The sequence below is a fragment of the Saccostrea cucullata genome, unplaced genomic scaffold (assembly GCF_032062105.1).
Source record: "Saccostrea cucullata isolate Sc308-1 unplaced genomic scaffold, CSIRO_AGI_Scuc_v1 ctg205, whole genome shotgun sequence".
Taxonomy (NCBI): domain Eukaryota; kingdom Metazoa; phylum Mollusca; class Bivalvia; order Ostreida; family Ostreidae; genus Saccostrea; species Saccostrea cuccullata.
The window spans coordinates 433,164-447,993 of NW_026936671.1; the positions used below are offsets into that span (position 1 = coordinate 433,164).

A 14,830-nucleotide genomic window follows, 5' to 3' on the forward strand; every position below is an offset into this window, starting at 1 on the left:
TTAAGTTAAAATATATACCTCTACCAACTTGTATATCAAAATACTTCATATCCAAATCACAAAAGAGTACCAATATATGATATCATGTGGAGCTTTTTTTTTTAAAGACTTAAGTTCAGTATCAATACCAAATCTTAACGTTGGTAAAATTGTCTGAGAGAAAAATATTTATTGTTTTTATGCTACACGTATTAAAATATGAGCCAAAAAATGATCCAAAATAGAACTTTATCAAATTTCAGGATAAAAAAGAAAAAAAATCATGATAAATCTGTTAAATACAACTCATTTAAAAAATAATTCACCAAGTCTTAATAAAAATAACCAATAATTTTCACTTCAGATAACAATGTGTATACAAATTACATGTATTTGTTGACTTCTATTAAAAAGTTAAAACAGATAAACATTTTTAGTGTCAGACATATTATTCAAGAATGTTATCTATCACTCTCACTTGAGGATTTCCTGCAAACGGGTCATCGTCAACGTCACTTCGACCTAGTTTTGAGAATATCACAATACTTGTCAAAAATCCTATCACCCCAATTAATAAAACCATCAGAAAACGCTTCCTTAAAGTCAGGGGATCTTTCTTCCCATGTTTACTCTCTCGGGACCTAAAATGAAGAGAAAAAAAAAATTGGAAAAAGTCCAGAATGAGAGGAAATGTACTCTATAGTTTAAATATTTTTCTGGAAAAAAAAATACATATATGACATAAAGTTGCAATTTATTACAGAAAGGTAATTTTTCATTCCTAAATTGAACACAAATTGTGATTCCATGAAAAAAAATGTACTTTTGCAGTACTTAAATTGTAACTAAAAATATGTCCATAGGACATGAATGCCCTGCCGAGGTTATATCAGTAATGCAACATGAAAATTTGAATCTGTGTATGAAATTTCAGAATATCTTGAATAGATGCAGTTGAATTGCTTACATCAGTATGTATCAGCATATCAAGTTTGACACTCATTTAAGAAAAGTGAGGTCAAAGGTCAAAGGGAAGATCAAGGTCAAAAATGTTCATGCAGTTGAATAGCTCTCATCAGTATGTATCAGCATATATGAAGTTTGATAAACACTATCTTAAATGGTATATTTAAAACTGAACTAAACAGTCATTTAAGAAAAATGAAGTCAAGGTCAAAGGAAAGGTCAAGGTCAAAAAATGTTCATACAGTTGCATAGCTCTCATCAATATCTATCATCCTATGAAGTTTGATGGAAATATCTTGGATAGTTTCTTTGAAACTGAGCTTTGAACTGAGCTAAATGCAAAGTGTGATGGAAGGACAGAAGGATGGAAAGATGGAAGGACGGAAAGACGGAAGGACGGAAGACGGACATGACAAACACTATATGCCCCTGCCATATTCATGGCGGGGCATAAAAATACTTAAATTTGAGCAAGGCAATATTTTTCAGCATAGAGAGCCTGATTTTAGCAGTGTCTAATACCACATCCAATCTGATTAACATGAGATCTTTGTAACACTCACAAATTCTGATGGTTGCTCTATAAAGAGACTATCAGAATTTCGGAGCGTAACAAAGATTTGATTTTAATCAGATTGGTACCACACCTGACAGCTGTTGCTTTAATCAAACAGAGCTTACTTCAGCCATTTGGTGAGCCACTCCATAGCAGATCTTCTTCTATATTTATTTTCATCATGGTCCTGTGATGTATTAAATATGGAATTTGTGTCTTCTTTTGTGGAATCAAATAACTTTCTGGGATCTGTAAAATAAATAAAAATGCACAACAAATGTACTAGCTGATCTGTATTTATCACTGTGAAAAAAACTGAGAATGCAAGTGTTTAACTTTAGGGAGAAAAAATAAGGTGAAGGAACCTTGGGATATGTGTGATTTCTCTATATGTTAGTGATATTTTTTGAGGAGCTGTTAATACATATTGAATTAGAATGGGACAGTAAGATTTTGTGCAAATATTAACTCAATGAATCTCACCATCAGTTTTCTTGGTATTATGGAATCTTCCTGATGAAAAATGAAAATTTATCCTTTTTTTTTCATTTTACAGGTACATAATTCAAGACAACCGAAGCCCAATGAATTGAGCCCTGTCCATACCTCCAAATGAGAGTTTATCCTGGCCCCTGGCTGAGGTCCCCTCGTCCACGCTGATCACACTGTGCTGATTAGGGGGAACGTGCGCACTTGGTCTGTTGTTGTAGTTGGGAGGTGACACGGGGGAGTAAGAGTTCCCCATCTGGGGGTTTGGTGAGGCCCCTAAGGGGTAAGGAGAAGCAGCTGGTGTGCTCGAAAATCCTGTGGAGTAAGGAGTGGTCACATGACTTGGAACGCTGCCAGATTTCTGTAGAGTGTTCTGTGTGGGTAATGTGGCCTCGGACTTTAGTGGGGTACTCTGAGTCAGTGGAGGGGTCTCCTGTGGGGGAGGGAGGACTAGCTCTTGGGGTTCATCTATCTACAAAATGTAGTGAATAAAGTGAAATCAATGAATCAAAAAAATTTGCTATATTGAAACCATGCAAAACAAGTGGGACTTGAAATAAGGATTTTTCCCAGGTTATACATGATTAACTACAAACTTGGCTACTGAATTTTGAAATCTCTCATTGGATAAGGCACAGTGACACTCTTATGAAGCTTTGTCAAATTTACACAAATCTGGACATTAAAAAATATCATGGTAATACCAATAATGGAATGCAACTTTCAAAACATAAAGACGTTAGATGTACCAGTGGTAATCCCAGGCCTGCCCTGGCCCAGTTCACTGTGGAGAGGAGTGTTTTTAGTTTGTCTGCCACCGGTGACACCATGTTGGATGGAGGAAAGATTCCAGCACTGCAGGTGGGACATGTATAGCCAGCAGGTGCTGTATTGGCAGGGAATTGCTGGGCATATTGGTTCAGACAGGGCCAGTGAAAAATATCTGAAAAACAATAAAAAATAAATAAATATCTCCCAAGAGAAGAACAATTGAATTCATATAAAGACTATGTTCCTAGATGAATGTGGAACAACTACCCTTGTAAATTGTTTATGTCATTTTTTTCCCCTTGCAATAATCAATTGTATTATTGAACTTTTCACACCAGAGTGGCTCTTAAAATATGTCTATTAACCTTTTTCAGTTTTGAATTGCATTAAATTTTTGATGGAGATAAATGAAAATAACGCCCTTTATAAAATTTGATCACATAACCGACTTCATGTCATACTCCAATTAAACTCTAAAAATGATATCTTATTTCTTAATTAACATTTATGAATAGGAAAATTAAAGAGTGTATATATAAGTATTGATTTCTTGCTTTTAGATGTTGTTGCTAGTGTAACACCCTGTCCATGCCAAAAAATAATCTTCCAACAATGCTTATGCACTTATTCATTTTTTTTTTTTTTGGCATGACCAGGGACAATTACTGATAGTGTCTTTAATACAGCTGATAATATTCAAAAAATAGGAATTCAGTGCTTAATTGAAGGTACATAATAAAGATGGACTAACCATAACAAGTCAATCTAACACAATCTCCATACTGTTCATCGTTTAGTAATTGGTGACACAAGCTACAATTTGGGTTGTAATCACTGTCTTGTAACCACTGCAGATAAGACTTGATCACACACTGAAAAAGACAAAAATCAGAAAGTTATTTGCAATAATAGCATTTATGTGCAACTTCACGGGTAAATTCTTATTAATAAGAAAAAATGACTGATTTTTGTCTAAACAAAAATCCTGAAACATGTCAAAGTCCTTATTTAATTGAAACTTTTCAGATGTACAACATTTAGTAGCCAAAAACATTTAATATACAGTATTACAGTGCTCGAGCTCTGCACATAAATGTTTTATAAATATGCAACAATAGTCCAATCCACACTTTGCAAAAGTTGTTTCCCTTTGCGGGGTCAACCAAAAGGTCAAAAGGGAAAGAAACGTCATTTCTCCTCTTTATGCTACCAAATATTTTGGCGTGATGTGATAAATTCATTGTGTTTAATTTTATTTCTTTCAATGTGTGAGTAGCCCCATTTTGGGGCAATCAGTACACAAAAGACAGAGCTTTTTTTAAAGACGAAGTTGCAAACCTGAATACTACAAAGGCTACTGTGTGGATTGCATGGGTTTATGTCCTAAGATGGCAACCAAGGGACATAACTTTTGAAAAGTGTGGATTGGACTATATTTCTATGAAACAACTTATCAAGTCGCTTTTGCCCGTTTTGGAAAGCATACCTTTGCATGGTTTGCCACCAAACAGTTCTCACAAACATTTACTCTATGTTCGAAGCAGAAGAGATTCGTAACTTTCTTTTTGGGACATTTACAGAGCCCCATCCTTCTAAAACGATAGCAACTACGATTTGAGAATTTTTTTATTTTCACCGGAAGTTTGAACGTGGAGGACAAACTAGTACTCGAAGTATAGCCGGATGAAAATCCGCGTTTTAATTTTTTTTTTAAATAAAATTAAATAAATTCAGTATATAATAAATATAATTTATTTTGTCAAATATTTAAATCTAAGAATGTTTCATTCTTATGATAATATATCACTTTCGACACTGTCTTTAACTTCTGAATTTGTATGTTTATCCAATTCAAAGCGTTTATTTGATCCAGAATCTTTCACCACGTGGTAGACAAGGGAAAATGGCTGGTTCAGATACACTACTACAAACAGTCTGGAATAATCGTTCTTTGAGACCCCCGCCAGTAATATCTCTCTGCAACCCTCTGACAGAGAAAGGTAATCTTTATGTACTTGCTGATTTTAATGTTTACAGTATTTGACAAATCACACATTGAGAAATTTTAAGCAACTTGTTTCATGGCATTTATCAGCGTTGCATCTGCATATATTTACATTCAGTGTGATTTTCTTTATGAAATCCATTAGAAATCCATGACGTTCAAATCTCTATAACACACGCGAAACCTTGTTACCACGCGTTAGAATACACAGTAGCCGAGTAGGACTATATGCATTTTCAATACTTTATGGGCACCAAAATGTACATTGTTTGATACAATTTGATAAAAAAAACTTACCCCGTTGAATTCAAGTAAAAATACAACAAATTTGGATTTAAAATTAACCTGTCACTTTTTTTCCTCGCAATGTTCGTTTGCGTGATTTAACTTAACGACGTCACCAATTTCACAATTAACGGCTCTTATAAAGCACACTAGTTTTGAAGGGCGATAAATTCATATTAAAGATAACCAAAATAAACAATTATGAAGAGGAAAAATTAAAGAATGTAAATATAAGCATTGAATTCATATTTTGGGATGTCTTCTGTCCTACATGTATAACACACCTGGCCGTGCCGACAAATTATCATACAGCGCTAACGCGCGGTATTCAATTTGGCGGCACGGCCAGGTGAGTTATAGGACCGAAGACATCCCAAAATATGAATTCAATGCTTATACATATATATTAATCTAAAGTATAATAGAAAAAAATGACAATTAAAGCTGTGTCTCAAGGCAAATTTTTACTCTTAAATTCCCTTTAAGAGTATGATTTCAACACTTTAACACTGTACATGTGCATATACCATGTTTTGTATGTATATGAATCATAATTCTTAAAATGGCATTTCAAATTAAAGTGTATGTTTAAAGCCATATATGGCATAACTGATCAAAAAAATTTATTTTTGAAAAATACACAATTAAGTAAGAAATATAGTTAATACATTTAAATTAGACTTTTCATACAATTCTGAACACGGAGAACACCTTGTTTCATCTAATAATACGATTTTATCTTCTCTGTAATGTGTTATTTAAATCTTTTGTATTTTCTTCCGAGTCAGAGAAAATTCCGAGAATCCCAATTAAATTGTGGTATCTTTATAAAGCAATTGACTTAGATTTTGTAATTTATGGAAAAGTTCTATCTTTATATAAAGTAATGATACAAATAATAAGTTCTTATAATTTTAGTGTAATGATTTTCATTATACATATGCCATATATGGCTTTAAGTGTTTGTATAAAATGAGTAATCACCAACAAAGAACAATAAAACTTCATTTCATATTATAAATACAGGTAAAGTGAAAATGGTTTTAATGGCTCTGAAAGAGATGCAAATGGCTAAAGAGAAACAGATAGTCCTTTCCACAGAGGAATTTGCTCTGTGTCGTATCATCTACAAACTGAATGCCCAGTTGCGGAGTGAAAAAACTCTTCAGTTTCTAAAAAGGGTATGTTCTAATATTATGTTCACCATTCTTACAATTGACCTCTTGCTGTCTTTTAATTAATTTTTGTTGCATTTGTTTAGATTTTCATGAAATTCACACATTCCTTTTTTTCTTGTGTAGATAAAAGTATGTTTGGCAAAATTTGCTGAAATGAAAGTGGAAAAGATTGTGGACAATTTATTGCACATTCTACAGCAGTAAGTGAGCAATATCTTTTAAAGAATGGTAAACTAATTCGATGTTTGGCAAAGCTATGCCTGAAAATCAGTTTTTATAGATAATACAGTTACTCTATGCAGTATTAGGTGCCAACAATTTCTTTTTTATAAAAGAGGAATACTTTTTAAATTTTTTATTTTCCTTTTCCATTATCAGGAGCAATTTGATGGCCAGAAGTGTTTATCTTCCTTCTCGACAAATGATGGAGCACCTGCTAGTCAAACTGATGGGAGCCAAACAACTTTACAAACAGACAACCAAATACTGCTTCACAGCATATATGTATCCTTTCAGTGTGATAGAGGAAAAAATTAAAATGCAGTACATTGAGTAAATGCCACTGACTACCCGCAATTTACAATGAAAAAAACATGGAGTGAGAATTAAACATATTCTTTGATGTATTTACCACTTAGATTGAAAAAAAAACTTTGCAGTAACACATTACCTTTTTTGAGATGGAGAGATACTTGTAGAAATAGTACCGGAACTTATTTCTTAATATTACAAAAGAAGCCTGAAGGCCTAATGTAGTTACTGTATTTGTGCATAGCTAGCAAGATTAGATTCCATTACATATATTCAGTTACTGTAGACGTACTATTTTTCCACGGGGTCAAAATTCAGCGGAATCTCAATTTCGATTTAATCCGTGGGTAGTAAATTTTCTCAGATTGTCTCTGTATGCCTTACATTTACATTAAGTATGCTTGGACAAATTTCTGCGGAAAATTTGTGACCGCGTACATTGCGTAAATTAATACCATGGGGAAAAAAGTACTTCTACAGTATCTATTTACAGTGTACCTATTCATTGCTTTCTGTGCTAAATAATTAAGCCCCTTGACAAAATGAAGTCATTTGAAGCAACAGTTGTCCATTGGAACTTTGGTACCACAGAATCTGACATTAATGGCTCTGATTAGCAGGTTATGGTAGGTTTGTAGGGAAGTCCTTTAGGCTGTCTGTTGATTATAGCTTGTAGAATCATGGGTATTTTGCACTGATATTAATTTTTAAATATTCCTATTTTAATTACATGTACATGTAGAATTGATTACATTGATTATAAAAATAATAATTCCATTCATTTTAATATATATACATTTTACATGTATATCTTTGAAGCACTTTTAAAGAACATTTTTATAGGGAAGTTATCTCCCTTGATGATTTTTGATATGCAGACAAATTAAAGTGTTATGACTATCTGTTTGGAAAAAGGCAAGATAATGGTCCTCCTTAACTTGTTTTGTACTTATGTGTTGATAATGTTGCTAAAATGTATTTTAAAATATATATATATATTCAGTGCCCCAATAAGTAGGGGTATTACATGTATAATATAATATTTTAGAATTCAAAGTTATATTGGCCATATTTATATCTAAATCTTACCTTGCAGGCAAATTGTACAGTTTATTTTTTATTATAGGGTTCTTGCAAAAACCTGTCTCCTCAACTGTACAAGGTGGTATGGAGAACTTTATCCATCTCTGGGCATCTTTGCTCCTACAGTTCACCCTTGGGTTAGTATTACATGTATTTTACTCACATGAAAGAAATGTACTGTGAGGGTATTCCAATTTTAAAACAGATGCAGGACCTCTTGGCACAATAAAGAAGGTGCTTTATACAAATGTGTATTACAGTTAAACTCGTTTAGTATGAACACAGATATTGCGAGTTCACAGATATAGCGGTTATTTTAGATCCTTAGCTATATAAATTAAACAAATTCCTTATATACAGATATAACGAATTACGGATATAGAGAAGTTATTTTGCTGGTGCCAGTAACTTTGTTATATCCAAGTTTTACTGTATACTGATTCATATATTTACAAAATGCCAAAGTAATATATTTGGAGTCAAATATTGATTAAGGGCAAATTGAGTGTATATTGCCAAAATGTACAAACTACGAAATGCATGTATAAATTCTGATATTTGTGCAATACAAGCTCCAGGTTTACATTTACTCTTCATTTTAACAAGAAAGGGAGTGTAGTGATGGATTGGGTTCATCTTGAACAGAACTTTATCTTCATTCTTGATTGCAGTTACCAGATGGTGCAGTTTTACCCTGCACAATTGCAGAACCAGATGATGAGTCAGAACCATTAGACATGTATCAAAGGTTAGTGTAAAGTCTACTGAACATGCATCCCCCCACCAAACATTTTGGAAAGAGAATGGATGGTAGGGATGTGGGAATAAGTTTGCAAAAACACTATGTTTAGACATCACATGGTTCAACACTGAAATGGTCTCTTTAGAAGATACCTTGCTCTATCTCATAGAGAATTGACCATTATCTTATGAATTCTAACACAACTGTTCACAAGAAGAAAACCCAGATTGTTGTTACATTGACATCTTTCCTCTTGTCCTGTTTTGTCTCCTATTTGGTTTTACTGGTAAATCAGATACAAGTCGAGATTCAGTTGTCATAATTTGTTCAAACAAAATAAGAGTATATTTTCTGCGTACTGTAGATCACTAAATTTTCGCGACACCTTATTTTCGCGAGATAGTCATTGACTCTTGATTAGTGAGACAAAATTTTCACAAATTGTGGTTATTGCTCTATATAATATTAAGGAATACTATTATACGCTAGAATAAAATTTTTGCGAGCACACTGTCTCGCGTAATAACGCGAAAATAAAGTTCTCACAAATAAAAAGTGATTTACAGTAGTATTTGAATGCTATAAACCTAGACAGCTACTTTTGATTTGGTATTTTTATATATTTTATATATAAGATATTACAAAAAGTTCTAAAACAGAAGATATTACAAAACATTCTAAAACAGAAGAACTGAATTTTTAAGGTTAAATTATTTTGGGATACTGTAAGATTTAAGAATCATGCTACAGTATTTATCCTTTATGGTGTATTCTAAAAAGAGTGATAAAAATTACTGCATAGATAAGAAATAATACTTTAAGGACATATGGAACATACCTTATTTGTTTATTATTTTTCAAGATATTCTTAATTTAAGATTATATCGCCATCAGATATCCATAGACAAAAAAATCAGCATGCATTACCAGGGTATTAGAAAAGATATCAGATGATAAAAATTCTTGTAAAATTCAAAGAAAAATTTACAGTAATTACTAAGCATATATTCTAGATGTTTTGTTTATCCAAACTTTTTTCAAAAGAAGTGTACAACACCATATATAGACAAAAAAATGTAGCAAACAGTTCCTTCAAGTATTGGAACTCTTCAACTTCAGGAAAAATACAATAAAGTTCAAACTATGTTGGCTATGTCTCTAAGAAAAGTGAATGAAATCACTTATTCATTTCTTTTTTTATTGCAGTAATACTTATCAGGAGAAGTTTATGGAAAGTTTTGAACCAAAGAAGATGAAGTACTTTACCTTTCAGAGAGGTATGATCTCTTTACTCCGAAAAATAACTGTCATTTAAATTTTGGCTAAAATACTGAGAAATGCACTTAAATATATATATATTAAATGTATAGGTTGTTTATCTTTACAGAGATGAGAACTATACGTATTATTTTTACCTGATTTGTAGATATCGTCGAGGAAGATGGAGAAGGCGAATCGTGCGATGAAGATAATAACTGGCTTTCAGACACAAATGATGAATCTTCGAAAACACTGTCAGCAGGGGACAGAAGTAAAGTTGTGAGTTTACACAAAGACATGAAGAAAGGTGGCAATGATTGTGTTTCAAACATGCAGCAATCAGAAATTGGCGAGAATGAAGGGGAACCAGTTTCTAGAGTTCAGCAAAGTTCTAGTGAGGATGAAGGGGAACCAGTTTCTAGAGTTCAACAAAATTTAAGTGAGGATGAAGGGGAACCAGTTTCTAGAGTTCAGCATATGAGTAGAGATGAAACTGAAACACCTCTACCAAATTCAAGGAGAGATGAAGGGGAACCAGTATTTGAGAACATTCGACAGCAAAATGTAGACCCTCAATATCTAAATGAATGCAATTATACAGACCCTGGTCCATCTGCGAATGTACTAAAGAAAAGGAAGGTTTCCAAGGTCAAGAATGATCAGGGACTCTGTATATCTAGTGCTGTTAGTGGTAGGCCAGAAATCACAGGACCTAGACAAATGTTGAGTCACTATGAAGCTAAAGGGGGAAGTATGCCTCAAGTCTTTATCGATAGTAAAGCTGTGAAGAAATGCTCATTTGAGGAACTAATTACAACACTAAATGATCTGCCTCTTGTGCATAAAGAGGAAAAGAACCTGGTCCGGACTTACGTAAAGACGTTAAAGAAATTGAAACATGAATCCGATAAGAATGTGCATCCTCTCAGACAAAACAAGAAATTAAAGAGTGCTCGGAAACTTGTGATGCAATTTTCTTCAGATCTCGATCAGGTAAGAATGGTTTGTCAGGAGCAAGAGGAAGTCAAAAGGAAAGTGAAAGAGCAGCGGAAAATTACCAACCTGCCTTCAACATTAGTGGATGGAGACGTAGCTCAAAAATCAGGAAAGAAAAGAAAAAAAGATTTCGATCATGAGGAATTGGGAGAGAGTGATGGAAAGAACAAAAAAAAGAAGGTAGATGAAGAAGAAAAGGGACAAAGACAAAATAATTCTAAAACCTCAAAGGGAAATAGAAATGGATTTTTGAAACTGGCAAAGCAATGGCAGAAAAGTGTTGAGGTTTCTTCTATGGTAACACTTCAAGGATTAGACTATGATCTTAGCAATCCTGCTAAAAGAAGAAAATTTCTCAAAAACTTGAAAATTGTCAAGTGGAAGTTTTTGAACAGAGAACTAACAGAAGAGGAGAGTATAAAAGCAATTGATTCTCAATTAATTTCTTTATAAATGAACAGATTTTAGCTTATAATTGAAGATTTATTCCTTGTGGGTACTTTGATCATTAAAAAATATATTACTGGTCTTATAAAATTATTTCTTAAGTGCTTTATTTCTTTTTTAGTTCTACTGGTCAGAGATAGTAATGCATTCAGCATCCATCCCTCTGTCTGTCTGTAAACAATTTTTTGAAATGCTACTCCTCCTACAGTGTTGGTCGGATTTAAATATAACTTGACATGCAGGTAGACTACACTAAGATACATAATTCTATGCATCAGTTTTTGATTTTGATGAACAGTGTTGCCATGGTTACTGAAAATAGAAATTTCTGAAAATACAGGGTAAGGCCATCTTTTTTTCAGTTTCAACTTCTTTCAGTACCCATTTTGAAGCATTCAGTACTACATTTGCCGGATATCAATTCCCTGTAAAATACAGTGTGTGTGTGTGGGGGGGGGGGGGGGGGGGGCAACCAACCTTTCAATTAACATTTCCTAAAGTAAAAGTAAATCTCTTTGGAATGTAGTTTTTAGGTGCTTAATGTAAAAGCAAATCAGAACAGAAACATTAAAAAAAATATTGATTTGTTTTTGTTTTGTTTTGTTTTTTTTTTTCAAAGTGCCAATTTCTCCGAAACCTACGCGTGCGGATAACTTTAAACATAGAATTGACTTTGGACAGCCTAAAGTTCTGAATAAAATGTTCCATAGACACAGATAAACACATACAGGTATTTTTTGAATTGTAATTCACATACATGTACTCTTGCAAACTGATACTCCACTGATAGTTTAAAAAATTGCTTTTTATTAAAACACTGAATTGTAATGGTTTTCAATTGACCGATTTTAAAATTTCAAATTAGTTTAAATAAGATCTGATTAAATGTCATACTAGTAATTTCTTTTATGTTCTTGCAATTAGAACTTGTCCAAAAACTAGTTCTGGCCACGGGTATATTAATTTTCTAAATACATATATAGAATTTAAAGATCCCGGAGAAGACAGATTTTAAACGCAATCCTTTAGTCATTATGATAATGTTTCATTCCAAACATAAAGTATGGAAATCCTTAAAGCACATTAATTATTGACATTAAGATCCCAATTGTACTAAAATTTAACTAATTTATGATTTTTTACACATTATGTTAATGTTATTGTAGAAGTTGTTACGAAAGGAAATATCTAAATCTGAAGGGGGTGGGAGTATTCTTGACAGTGTGGTTGTGAAACACCGACATCCCAATTTCCTATTGAAACACTTTCATTTAATCATCCAGTGAAGAACTCGGGTCGTAAACACAGCAAAAAACACGAATCTCTGTAAACACCAGAAGTGGAATCAGGTGCCAAAGGAGTAGAAAGCATTCCCCGTCGACCGGTCACACCCGGAGTGAATCCATGATTAATTAAACGGAGTACTCAGTAATATGTAGTCTGAATTGTATTAAAATGGCCTACCAAAATTGTGGAAAACGTCAGACCCATTCGTCAATCGGAACATCACTCGGCCTTTTCCGTCAAGTCTCGACTTGACGGAGAAGGCCGAGTGATGTTCCGACTTGACCTATTCATAGTATTTATCTACACACAAGTTGATCATAACGACCATAGGAGTTCATGCTGAATTTTGACAAGATGACCGAAGACTCTGTAGCTTCAAATTATTTGCCAGTAGTCTGTCGATCTCTGTTTAAAATTTATTGTACTCAGTTTATGCAAGTGTGTTTGTTTTATCAGTATCTTTTAAAAATTAAATCCATAAATGATTATAGACTCGGATCTGTGATTATGGATATTGCATATCATAGGCTCTTTAAACCCGCACGCTTCACGGAAGAAAATGCAGCTAAATCAATCCGTCTTTTCCTTAAACTTCAATATGCCAACAAAGGAATTGACGCGGTTAATATAAGTAATATTCTTAATCACAAAAGGGTCCAGTCTTGTATTCCACCATATTTCAAGTTAAAGACTACACCTTGCATTTCCTACAAATATACATCGACCATTGCTTCCAAACTTTTCAATTACCAAAACACTTTACATGGCCTGGATACCGACTATATCTGAAATATAATCCTCCTTCGTGTTCATATTCCTCTTCGCCCTATAACTATAGTCCTACTGGACACGTTATTACAGGTGACGTAAATATAGTTCATAATGAGGACCTTAGATCACTTATTTTAAAAGGTCCTAAATATAGGGAACCCCGATCTTTCAACTGGCGTCCGAATTTCATAAATATTATGGATTCTGTGGAAAATTACGCCAGACGATGGGCAAGATATGAAAAAGGAGACGTTGACACCTTGTCAGAATGGATTAAATGTATCAGATCCATGTTATAGTCCCGTATTAAAAGATTGAGGGGCAATATGAAAACCATATATCCTTCTGTGTTCAATAAACCAGAAGTGAAAAAGGAGTTAGATAGATTACACGATCAGTACGTACTGGTTCCTGTCGACAAAGCAGGTAATAACATTGTCATTGTTTGTAAGGCTCATTATATAAATTGCATTCTAGAAGAACTTGGATTTAATTCTGCAAGTGGTAATCCTACTTATACTCATACTTCCCTTTCTAAGGAACAACTTCTTCAAAATCACCTGTCAGTTTTGAATACTTTTAATATTCCACAGAGCCAAAATGAATTTGAACTACCCTATATATTGGATTCCAAAACTTCATAATCCTTACAAACAAAGATACATTGCAGGTTCCAGTGAATGTTCAACCAAGCCTCTTTCGTTACTCCTCACTAAGATATTGACAGTACGTAGTGAAGGAAAAACTTCAAGAGTACTGTGCAATTATATATTCAAGAAGTTGTGTGAATCAGATGTGGATACTAAAAAATTCTAAAGAACTTTTGGACACTTCGAAATCGTAAGACTTTACAAAATCAACAGCTTAAAAACTTACGACTTTTCAACTTTATACATAACAATTCCACACGACAAATTAAAATCCAGGCTTTTTGATATCATTGACAGCTGCTTCTTCAATAAAAATGGAACTCGTAAATTTACTTACCTTGTCATTGGTCATTTGCAAAATTATTTTGTTAAAACAGATTCTGATTGCACACATAAGTACTCTGAAGTTGACATCAAGAAGATGCTTGAGTTTCTGATTGACAACATCTATGTAGTTTTCGGAGACCAGGTATTCCAATAGTCTATTGGAATCCCCATGGGTACAAATTGAGCCCCGCTATTAGCAGACTTATTTTTATATTCATATGAAGCAGAATTTATACAAAATCTTATGCGCGAAAAGAAGAAAACACTTCCTGTGGCCTTCAACTCGACATTTAGATATATCGACGACGTATTGTCAATTAATAATGATAATTTCCATTCCTACGTTGACACGATATATCCTGGTGAGCTTGAGATAAAAGATACGACAGAGTCCGACACTTCTACTTCATACTTGGATATTTTACTTGAAAAAGACACCAATGGTAATCTAACAACCAAGCTATATGATAAACGTGATGACTTTAACTTTTCTATCGTCAACTTCCC

At 33.5% G+C, this 14,830-nt stretch overlaps 2 protein-coding genes across 2 annotated transcripts; one reads left to right on the forward strand and one right to left on the reverse strand.

Annotated features, from left to right (window-relative positions):
* Positions 1-264: 264 nt before the first annotated feature.
* On the reverse strand, positions 265-4,388 carry LOC134246247 (zinc finger protein-like 1). Its single transcript, XM_062728580.1, has 6 exons — positions 4,248-4,388; positions 3,513-3,633; positions 2,740-2,933; positions 2,108-2,462; positions 1,627-1,750; positions 265-620 (listed from the first exon to the last, which is right to left on the reverse strand). The coding sequence occupies exons 1-6, from the start codon at positions 4,347-4,349 to the stop codon at positions 428-430; spliced, it is 1,089 nt and encodes a 362-aa protein (XP_062584564.1). The 5' UTR covers positions 4,350-4,388; the 3' UTR covers positions 265-427.
* A 276-nt stretch (positions 4,389-4,664) lies between these two features.
* LOC134246187 (uncharacterized) lies at positions 4,665-11,294 on the forward strand. Its single transcript, XM_062728513.1, has 9 exons — positions 4,665-4,761; positions 6,078-6,232; positions 6,353-6,429; positions 6,608-6,733; positions 7,309-7,386; positions 7,887-7,980; positions 8,515-8,591; positions 9,792-9,862; positions 10,012-11,294. The coding sequence occupies exons 1-9, from the start codon at positions 4,665-4,667 to the stop codon at positions 11,292-11,294; spliced, it is 2,058 nt and encodes a 685-aa protein (XP_062584497.1).
* The last annotated feature ends 3,536 nt before the right edge of the window (positions 11,295-14,830 follow it).

Bases quoted from the DNA above. Each gene is read 5' to 3' on its own strand.
- LOC134246247 (XM_062728580.1), bottom strand. From the start codon at position 4,349: ATGGGGCTCTGTAAATGTCCCAAAAAGAAAGTTACGAATCTCTTCTGC. The intron at 1,751-2,107 runs GTATGGACAGGG...TTTATTTTACAG, and splicing joins GGATAAACTCTCATTTGGAG to ATCCCAGAAAGTTATTTGAT. The intron at 621-1,626 runs GTAAGCTCTGTT...TCTTCATTTTAG, and splicing joins TGGCTCACCAAATGGCTGAA to GTCCCGAGAGAGTAAACATG.
- LOC134246187 (XM_062728513.1), top strand. From the start codon at position 4,665: ATGGCTGGTTCAGATACACTACTACAAACAGTCTGGAATAATCGTTCT. The intron at 6,430-6,607 runs GTAAGTGAGCAA...TTCCATTATCAG, and splicing joins TTATTGCACATTCTACAGCA to GAGCAATTTGATGGCCAGAA. The intron at 7,981-8,514 runs GTTAGTATTACA...TCTTGATTGCAG, and splicing joins CTCCTACAGTTCACCCTTGG to TTACCAGATGGTGCAGTTTT.